The sequence below is a fragment of the Asparagus officinalis genome, chromosome 2, assembly GCF_001876935.1.
Source record: "Asparagus officinalis chromosome 2, Aspof.V1, whole genome shotgun sequence".
In the NCBI taxonomy this organism is placed as follows: domain Eukaryota; kingdom Viridiplantae; phylum Streptophyta; class Magnoliopsida; order Asparagales; family Asparagaceae; genus Asparagus; species Asparagus officinalis.
The window spans coordinates 13,726,050-13,737,504 of NC_033795.1; the positions used below are offsets into that span (position 1 = coordinate 13,726,050).

Below are 11,455 nucleotides of genomic sequence, written 5' to 3' on the forward strand. Positions count from 1 at the left end.
GTATTTTCGGATTTCTGTCCGGTCGACCGCAGCGCGCGTCTAGCGCGGTCGATTGCGGACCCTGTAATTGATTTTCCCAGTTTTTTCATTCTGTCCGGTCGACCGCGGAGTCAAGTGCGGTCGACCGTGACTCGTGTCTGGGCCTGGGTTTTTGTTTTCTGATCCGTTTAGTTTTGTGTTGATATATAACCCTAAACCTGATTAATTAGTGTTAAGTAAGGACAATTTGAGCAGACTCGTAAGAGAATATTGTGCATCCTTTTGTATGAGAATTGTGAGAGGTTTAGAGACCTTTGTTTTAGGATTTTGAGTGATTTTGTAACCCTGTTTGTATTTCTCTTCATTTTTAATGGTAAGAACTCCTCCCTCCTTGCCCCATGGACGTAGGCAACTTGCCGAACCACGTAAATTCATTGTCTTGTTGTAATTTGTGATTTGTGCTTGTGTTTGGTTGTGATCTTTCTCGTTGTCTTGCTGTGCACTATTTGCCTTTTGAGCTCCACTGCGCACAACAAGTGGTATCAGAGCTTCGGATTTGACTTGGGGCTTGTTCAAAGGATTCACTGAAGGATTCTTACTTGGAGAGTTAGATCTACAACATGGGAGAAGCAAGCACATCGGGATCGTCTCTTACGAAGGCAATATAGAGTCCTGAGCATCAATAACACTAAGATTGATGTTCCAAAGTTTGATGGCAAGATTAATTTCGGTTTGTGGAGGTGCCAGGTGATGGATGCGTTGGATGCATAGAATTTGAAGGAGACTCTTGAGTTACAAGAGAAACCTGAAGACATGGAGGATAATGTTTGGAAGAAGATGAACAGTAGGGCTTGTGGAGTTATTCAGTCATGCTTGACGCTAGATCTTATTTATAATGTGATGAATGATACGTCGGCAAAGAGATTGTGAGAAACGCTCAATGGGAAATATCTTACGAAGAGCATTGAGAATCGGCTTCACTTGAAAAAAAGGTTTTACCAGTTCAAGTTGAAGAATATAGTTTCCATTAGGGAGCATGTAAATAACTTCACGAAGTTACTTTCAGATATGGCCAATGTGGACATCATGGTTGAGAATGAAGATAAGGTCATGCTACTTTTGTGTTCGTTGTCGGAGGATGATTATGGTACGTTTGTTCTCACTATGATTAATGGAAGAACTATTGTTAGCTATAAGGAGGTAACCTCAGCATTGGTGAACTATGAGTTGAGGAAGAGTGATGGCGAACCCTCCGAGAAGGCATCGGGAAATGCATTAGCAGTTCGAGACCATAGTCCAAACCGCCGCCAAGTCAACCGCTCAAAATCGAAGAATAGAGATAGCTATAAGAGTGTTAGTAGAAATCAATGTCATTTTTGTAAAAAAGAGGGGTATTGGAAAATCGACTGTCCAAAGTTGAAAGACAAAGCCGAGAAGGACAAGGGAAAAACCGTACAAACTTCAGAAGTGAATGTTACAAAAGCTGTTGACGAACATTCAGATTCAGATTCTTCAGGCTATTCGTGCCCTATACTACCATCGATTTGCTATGCTGACTCTACGGAGTGAATATTAGATTCGGGAGCCACATATCACATTTGTCCTTGGAGGGATTGGTTCTCTAGCTTTGAGGAGCTGGAAAAAAGGGATGATGTGCTTATGGGTAATGATCACGTATACCTATTGGTGGTATTGGTTCTGTCCAGATCAAGATGCATGACGGAGTGGTTAGGAAGTTGAAAGAAGTGATGTTCGTATCGCAGTTGACGAAGAACATCATTTCTCTTGGTACTTTGGAGGTAGTAGGTTACCGGATGACCTTAGAGGATGCTACTGTGAAGGTCACGAAGGGTTCTATGGTGGTGATGTGAGGTGTTAGGGAAAATAACATATATTACTTAAAGGATAAGACAGTTACAGGAGGTCTGACAGCTTCTATCACTACAGAGGAGGATATTACCATCTTATGGCATATGCGTTTAGGACACACTGGTGATAAGTCCCTACAGACATTGGCGAAACAGGGGCTATTGAAAGGTACAAAAACCTACAATATGGAGTTGTGTGAGTATCGTGTACTTGGGAAGAAGACTAGAGTGAAGTTCGACACCGCTATTCACAATACCCAAGGTATATTGGATTATATTCACACATATGTTTAGAGCCCTTCCAAGCACACATCACTTGGTGGGGCTAACTATTTTGTCATTTCATTAATGACTATTTCAGAAGAAATTGGGTGTATACAATGAAGCATAAACATGAGGTCCTGGATATTTTTATGGAGTGGAAGAAGAAAGTAGAGCTACAGACATGTAGAAAGGTGAAGACTCTTCGTTCAGATAATGATGGAGAGTATAAGAGTGATCCATTTCTATAGTTTTGTTGGGATCACGGCATTACGCGACACTTCACAGTTCGAGGGACACCGCAATAGAACGGGATGGCTGAGAGATTAAACCGTACCTTGCTGGAGAATGTACGATGTATGATGACATAGAGTGGATTGCCTAGATCCTTTTGGGTCAATGCGTTAGTTTATGTGAGCCATCTCGTCAATAGGTTGTCGTGCACTGTGATACAGGTTAAGACTCCTATAGAGCACTGGTCTGGTTTGGTGGCTAGTGACTATGAGTCGCTTCAGATATTCGGGTGCCCTGCTTATTATTATGTCAATGATGGAAAATTGAATCCTAGGGCGAAGAAAGTAATCTTTCTGGAATTTAGAGAAGGTGTTAAAGGCTTCAAGTTATGGGACCACATGACAATAAGATAGTCATTAGAATAGATGTCACATTTGATGAGGCGTACATGATGAGACCTCAAGTTTCTCAGCAGGTGGAGGACGACCAGAGTAGTGAGATATCGCAGCAGGTAGAGGATGATGTGATTCCACCCACTCCAGATAGCATTGTATCCATTGAGGCTCCTACAGAGGTGATACTGGGAGGAAATGAGATGATAGTCGGGTATATAGAGGATACAATGGTTGGTGAGACTCAGGAGCAGGGTCATGTTCAGGAGTCCATTGCAGCAAATAGACCTAGAAGGGTGATTCGTCGGCTAACTAGATATAATAATGTCATGGTTGCATATGTTTTATCAATGGAGGTCATTGATGATATGGTTCCTTCTACATTCAGGGAGGCAGAATCTAGCGCTGATTCGATTAAGTGGAGGGAAACTAAGGAGGAGGAGATACGGTCTTTTCAGAAGAACGACACTTGTGAACTTGCAAAACTACCTAAGGGAAAGAAAGCTATTAGTTACAAGTGGTTATATGCGAAGAAAGATGGATCTTCTATTGGGGACATTAGGTACAAAGCCAGATTGGTTGCCAAGGGATATGCAAAGCTTTAGGGTATTGATTATAACGAGGTATTTTAACCCGTTGTGAAGCATTCGTCGATTTGGATATTATTAGTATAGGTAGCACAACTGGATTTGGATTTGGTCCAGATAGATGTTAAGATAGCCTTTCTACATGAAGATTTAGATGAGAAGATCTACATGACACAACTCTTGGGATTCAAAGCTGCAGAAAAGGAAGATTTGGTGTGCAAGCTGAAGAAGTCCCTTTATGGTTTGAAGCAATCACCACGATAGTGGTATAACAGATTCGACAGCTTCATGATTGGTCATAGATACACGAGGATCCCATATGACCCATGTGTTTACATGCACAAGCTACAGGATGGTGAGTACATTTATTTGTTGTTATATGTTGATGATATGCTTATTGCTTCCAGGAATTTGTCGGCTATTAGAAAGTTAAAAAAGGAGCTGTCATCCGAGTTTGAGATGAAGGATCTTAGAGAAGCTAAGAAGATATTGGGTATGGAGATCGAGAGAGACAGGGTGAATGGGAGATTGAAGCTTACATAGAGGAGTTACTTGCAAAAGATATTGAAGAAATTTAGCTTTGATGGTAAAGTAAAGGCTGTGAGTACTCCATTGGCTCCCCACTTTAAGTTTTCAACTAATATGTCACCAGTTTTAGTTGAGGATAGAGATTACATGTTGAAGGTTTCATATACCAGTACGATGAGTAGCTTGATGTATACGATGGTGTGTACGAGATCAAATTTGTCATATGCCATGAGCATGGTATCGAGGTACATGCACGACCCCGGGAAGGGTTATTGGGAGGCCGTGAAGTGGATTCTACGGTTTATTAAAGGCATCATGGATGTTGGTTTGATTTTTAGAAGAATAAGAAGAATGGATAGGATTGTATTGACTATGTGGATTCAGATTATACGAGGGATCTTGACAAGCGTCGGTCTACTTCAGGATATGTATTTACATTGGCAGGAGAACCAGTATATTAGAGATGTACACTTCAGTCTACAGTGACTCTCTCTACTATAAGGGTGGAGTATATGGCAGTGACTAAAGCTGTTAAGGAGGCTTTGTGATTGCATGGATTGTTAGAGGACTTGGGGATTACACAGGAGACCATTCGGGTATATTATGATAGCATGTCAGCTATCTATTTGGTAAAAAAACCAGGTTTACCATGCACGCACGAAGCATATTAATGTCAGATTCTACTTTGTTCATAATGTTTTGGATGATGGAGACGTCATATTAGAGAAGATCCACATGAAGGACAACCCTACGGATATATTGACCAAAGTTGTTTCAGGTATGAAATTTGGTCATTGTTTGAATCTATTGAACATTCTTTAAAGTTGAGGGCCTTTGGAGGCCATTTGGGTGAACTACGTTCGGTTTGATTCCTTAGGCAAGAGGATACGTAGACAGTCTTTTTTGATGCAACCGGGTTAGATTTATTGATTTTGATGGGGGCAGATTGTTTGAGCTCTCGTTTGGATTCCCGACTTGTTGTGGATTGAGTCCATTGTCGTGGGTTGATTTCACTTCATACTGGACACAACAAGTGGGGCATTTAGATATTTTGGTGTTGGCTCAGTTTTGGGAGAAACTTCACTGAGGTGGAGATTTATAGAAGTGACAAACACTACGAAGAATAACTCGGGAAAAAAGCAGGAAACTATCAGGCAACTTGACGGTCGACTGCGAGATCAGCTGCGGTCGACCGACAAACGTGCACACTACAGGGCATTTTCGGATTTATGTTCGGTCGACCGCGGACGCTGTAATCATTTTTCCTAGTTTTTGTCATTCTGTTTGGTCGACTGCGGAGTCAAGTACAGTCGACCGCGACTCGGGTCTGGGCCTGGATTTTTGTTTTCTGACCCGTTTTATTTTGTATTGATATATAACCCTAAACCTGATTAATTAGGGTTAAGCAAGGACGATTTGAACAGACTCTTGAGAGAGTATTGTGCATCCTTTTGTGGGAGAATTGTGAGAGCTTTAGATAGCTTTGTTTTAGGGTTTTGAGTGATTTTGTAACCCTATTTGTATATCTCTTCATCTCTAATAGTAAGAACTCCCCCCTCCTTGCCCCGTGGACGTAGGCAACATGCCGAACCACGTAAATTCGTTGTCTTGTTGTGATTTGTGATTTATGCTTTTGTTTGGTTGCGATCTTTCTTGTTGTCTTGTCGTGCACTATTTGGCTTTCGAGTTTCGCTGTGCACAACAATTTAATCATATGTTTGAGTATACAATATTATGGAACATATAATGATGTATGATGAATTTCTTTTGGAAAATCACAAAAGGATGGATGAAGAAACAAATGGAAAAATATGGCTAAAATTTATTTCAATACTGGAATTTTGATTTAATATTAATTTGCTTCCAGGATATATTTTACTAGGGTATACATTAAAAAAATCAAAAAAGCTAAAAACTCATCAGAGGATGCCACCTCATCCTCCTCCCTCTTTAATTTTTTTAACACGTGTCATATCATCTAATCCGTCCACAACGTAACACATCGGCTTTTCCTTTGTAAATTTTTTGCCATGTGTGCATTAATCTCCACCATCGATCAACTTCTAAATTTAAAAAGAAAATCAACTTTAAATTTACACCATCCATTTTAAATAGGGGAAATTGCTTCTAGTCCCCAATATCCTTACAAGTATTCCACCCCCCCCCCCCAAGACTTTTTCAACACTCCCCCCCCCCCCCCAAGACTTTTTCAACACTCCCAAAAATCCCAAAAGCAAAGCCACATATCTCTGAACCCCCAAAACACAAAACCCAAGAGTTTAAAATATGTGAAGACCATAATACCTAAGAGTTTAAATTTTCATATATCAACCATGAATTTGGGTTTAAGAAATTTTTTAAAGAAGAACTGATTGTGCTAGGACAGACTTTCATTAATAAGGAACCTAAGCTTAAATTTAAGGATCAGAAATTTAAAATGCATAACACCATTGATACCTATCTTCAATTGCTACATAAATTACTGAAAACTACGGAGTTTAAGAGTTTAAGCACATTTTTGAGTATATCTTTCTAGATTTCTTTAAAATCCGAGGAAGAATTTTCAGTAATAAGATAGGATTTAATGTAGAGTATGAGCTTTTTATGTTTAATCCTTTATTCTACATTTTATTTTTTGTCTCATAATAATAAAAATAATAAAAAGAATTTATTCTTTTCTCATTTGAGAGTTTCTTAATCTTTAAAAAAAGTAGAAAAAGAAAAGAAGAAAAAATATGAGAAAAAACATATGAAAAAATTAAAAAATATATGAAAACAATTCTGGAAAAATTGATGAAAAAAAAGAGAAGAAAAATTTAACTTCATCCTCCTCATACCAAAGGTAATTGAAGATTTTTATCAATCCATTAATGTTTTAGGTCGACTGAACAAATGTAAGTGCTTCATTTCTTATCTACTTTATTTAGTGTATTATAGAGCTTGTAATGAGGGCATTGCAAAATTTAGATATGGAGGTATTTGGGAATCAGTTACTTTTTTCTTTTCTTTTAGTTTTTTCTTTTATTTTTCTTTATTTCTTTATTTTTCCTTTTGTTTTTCTTAGTTTTTAGTTAGCATTGGAAAAAAGAAAGTAAAAATTAAATTGCCATTTTGATCGAGTGAATGCATAATTGATATATTTGATAAACATTAAAATTTCTAAGTCTTAGTTAGTTTTAGACTCAAGTTTACCTTTTATGATAACTCTAAATACATTTATTAAGAAATAAGTTTCAAAGTGGTATACTTCATTAAAGTCTAATTTAGACTTGTAATTAAAATAATATTTTTTTGCATATTTAACTTAAAGTAGAAAATAATTTTTTGATCTAAATATTTTTTTCAAGATATATATACATATACACATATATATTAGAAAAAACTAACTTTACAAAAAGAAAAGTACTAAAAATGAGCACCAATAAAAATTCTCTTGAAATTCAAGGTGGTTCTATCTTACTAAACCTAAGTTGATCAAGTAATTAAGACCAACGAATATTTCCATGCTTAATGACTAAGCCCAATTGGGTTGGGATCCATAGACCCAAAACTCGTTAAATGGTCACTTAGAAAGCCCGATAAAGTAGAACAAAATCACTAAGGAATAAAGAGTGAAAATAAATACTAACAATGTTATATATATATAGTTATATTTGTATATATGTTCTTGAAAAATAATTTCGATTTAAAAACTTGAAAATTGTTTAAAACAAAGAGTTAACATGTTCTTTTTAAAACTTTTAATTAAATTTCTAAGTTAGACTTGATTTAGTATAACTATAATGAAATAATTTTCTAAGAAATTTACTTTGGAGTTATACATAAAAATGTTTTCTTGAATAAAAACTAGCTACAATTAGATTGTTTAAAGGCATCAAGTAAATTAATTATTCACTAACTTCTTTCAATTGGCAAGATAAATCGAATTTTGTGGGTATATTAACTGTAAACCCTTACGTGACTACAACTCGTCCTCTAGGGTAACCTAGGGGTTTAAAGGCTTGTTGTATATGCTAAATACAACCGAGATTCTTGCAAAAGTAAGTTAATATTTTTTCTTTCACTTTTAATTTCTCTCTTTGTTAGAAGACTAGCAAAAGTTTAAATGTGGGGATATTTGATAATCACATTTTTATTATACTTTACACCCTCATTATCTATTTTCTTCAAATAAAAATATCACTAATAAACATGTTTTAATTTCCATATTTTTAATATTTTATTGAAGCCCGGGATCATGCCAAGCAATCAACAGAAGTCGAAATAACAAGGATTCAACATGAAAAGAAATCAAGCCAAAATCATGTTCAAGATTATTAGCCACAAAGAAACGATGATATCTCTCAATCCGAAAGGCGAAATTTAATATATAATATATAAAAATCACCTATCTCGATGATACAGATCTAACTGCATTTTTAGAATTTTAAAATTCTAATCGGTTGGTCAAATGATCGATCAATCAATTGACCGACTAATAGGTTTGTAACAAACTTGTTTTATGGTTAAGATTTAATCCTTGGAGCCCAAGTAAAATCTAACGGTTGTTGTTGCTAGTTGTAGGTTATAAATAGAGGTAGAGGGTGAGCAGTTTGAGTATGAACAATTTTATAATAACTCTATTTGGTGAGGAGAGTTACTCTGAATTGAGAAGACCTTCCAAAAATTATAACTTTATTGCAATTAATAAAAAAATTTACCTCTTCATATTTTTCTTTTCTTCCCTTTGTTTGATGATGAAGATCAAGATTAATGTTTGATTTCAAGAGGCTAGAACCCACTTGCAAAGTAAAATTTCTCTTTTACCTTTTATTATATTGTAATATTTTTTTTCTTATTTTAGATATTCAAGGGGCTAGATCCTCTTGTTTTAGATTTATTTTAATGCCTTGTAGAGTAGATTTACTTTCATGACTTTATTTTCTTGTATTTCATAGTATAGATTTATTTTCTTACATAGTTTAGATTTTATTTTCTTGCATCATTCTCCAAGAGGTTAGAACCCTCTCGGAAATTAGTTTTTATTTTCATTCTTTTTCTTTCATTCTCTAAGAGGTTAGAACCCTCTTGGGAATTAGTTTTTATTTTAATTCTCTTTATTTTATTCTCTCTAGTATAGTTTTTATTTCTTTGTTTTTATTTCTAAGATGTGGAACTAATTCTTATAGAAATTCTATAATTGTATGAAACTAGTTTGCTTTCTTTTATAATTTGTGAATTATTCTCTTGTGCTTAAAATGATCATGCTTAGGATAATCAACTAGAGAACTAATTGGTAAAAGAAGAATTTGATAATCTATGCTTATCTTCAGTGTTTTAATAGGTTATACTTATGAATTCTAGAATTACTATCTAGTTGTTCTTTTCATGAATATTAATTTTACTTGGATGATAATTTGATAGGTCATGCTTTCCTTAAGTGGTTTGATAGTCTACGCTTAATAAATATAAAGTAAAATATGATAAGAAGAGAATAGTTCATAATTTATAAGTGGAATTAGCTAGTTGATTCAATTCTAGATTCTTCATATCTCTAATTGAGTCCTCTATATTTCATTTTCTTGAATTTTCTGTTTATTCTTGACTTTTCTCTTATTTCTTTCTTGATTTTAGTTTCCTTTATTTTCTTCATCTTTCTTTCTCCGCTCTCAATCTAGTTCTGTTTTTATTTACATGTAGTCATATCCAATATCTTTATGTCTCCACAATCACATTCTCTCATCACTCCCAAATTGTCACACACACAACTGAAGAATCAATTTTGATTAATTCTTACAACACCTTTTTCGTGGGATTTGATAATCTTTTATACTATAACTTGATAGTTGTGCGCTTGCAACTTTGGTTACTATTTATTATCCTATCATCTTGGTAGCCATTCATCCAAGGTTGAGACCAAATCCTATTTTTCTCGTTGTCCCCCATCAATATAACTATTCAAAAAATAGTATAAATAACTCTAAATAAATTAGGATGAATGTTATAATCGCCATCTGTTACATCATAAGATTGCATAAATCGCACCAAACACCTATAACATTTGTGGAAAACACCCCCAAATATATTATGGGTGAAGTACACTAAACCCCGGCCCCAATAGTTTTCAAAATGCTTTTTTATGTTGTTTTTTCAGTTCTAATTTATGGGACTTATCAGGGGCTTTCTGCAAAATGCAAAAGTTATTGGGCATTTAGTGCAATTTTAAAAGTTATTGGGATTTTAATTGCAAAACACTGAAAGTTTTTGAGGCTTCGTGTAATTTACCCCATTATTAACATACTAACAAAATTACCGCGGCCAGTAACCGTTGGCTATTAGCGGCAATTAACAAATGCAAATGAAAGTAAACTTCCATTAACTAAAATTGATAAAATGAAAAAAAAAAATAATAATAAAAAAAATAAAAACTTACTGAAGTTAGCTTCCACGTCATCAAAAGACATAAAAATGTTGTCCCCCCTCAAAACAACGTTTCCAGCGACAAACGCCACCATCAACCCATGAATCAGCAGAGCGTAAACCCTAATTAACAAAGCCATTCTGAAAAAAGCAACCAAGACTTCCAACTTTCACTACCAAAACCCTGAACACCTGCAAATTAAATTCAAACAGAATAAGTAATCCTTCGATGAATGGGCCGTTAAGCACTATTGAAAGCAACCTGGAATTAACAAGAACAATGTGGGGATCGAAATGAGAGGGTTTTAATAGAGAGAGGGATTGTGAGGGTTTTGAAAAGTGCTATTTGCATTCTAGTCCATCTAACTTATTTTATTTTACATTAATTTCATGGGATGTTGCTAATTGCTATTGTCACTGCTCCAGTGGACTTATTTAGATAAATGAGTCGATAAACATTTCCTACTTGCTAGATACTAGAAATGTGGTGTTATTCCTTTCAAATAAAGAAATTGTGGTGTTATTAAGAGCTTTTGTATTTAATTAGAAGATAATAAAGTCTTTACCCCAAAATATTAGAGTCATCTACATAGGTTTTTGTACTATTATGTTTAAAATTATATGTTCCATTTAATTAACTATTATCATATATTTTGTAATTGTTCTTAACCAAATTCATTTAAAACCTATCTTTATTTCGTTCATGAAACATACTCTATACTGATCATTTAGTAGAGTTTAATATTGCATTATAATTCTCATTTAGAAAATCAAAAATATTACCTATTGGGGTTAATCCGGTCGCTTTGGAAGATTTCAATATAACTCCCACGGTCTTGGATTTAATTCTGAGCTGGGTTATAAAAAAAAACTCAAAAATATCGAAGGAAGGAAATTAACAAATAAAGAAAGGGGAAAAAAGGAGAATAATGAAGAGATACATGCAAATCAAATTTAAAACTAGGTAATTAGATGATAACAAGAATATACATTACCTTCGAGAATACAAATTAACCAACGTTATAATTAACTTGATATTTTTACTGCAATGTAATGCTATGACATTTAAATTTCAAAGGATTAGGTATAATCATATGTGACACACTTGTAGGGGATCTAGCATGCAATATAGGAAATTTGCGAAGGGTAAATAGGATATAAGAATTAAATATTACAAATTGAAATGTCTTTGAGAAGAATACAGGGA

The 11,455-nt window shown here is 34.8% G+C and overlaps 1 protein-coding gene across 1 annotated transcript in view; it reads right to left on the minus strand.

The window, feature by feature from the left end:
* The window catches only part of LOC109829420 (receptor homology region, transmembrane domain- and RING domain-containing protein 1-like), a 46,178-nt gene extending 35,726 nt beyond the window's left edge, over positions 1-10,452 (minus strand). The window contains exon 1 of the mRNA XM_020396546.1: positions 10,262-10,452. Within this exon, the coding sequence (XP_020252135.1) occupies positions 10,262-10,388 (127 nt within the window). The 5' untranslated portion in view covers positions 10,389-10,452. The remainder of the gene's footprint in view (positions 1-10,261) is intronic.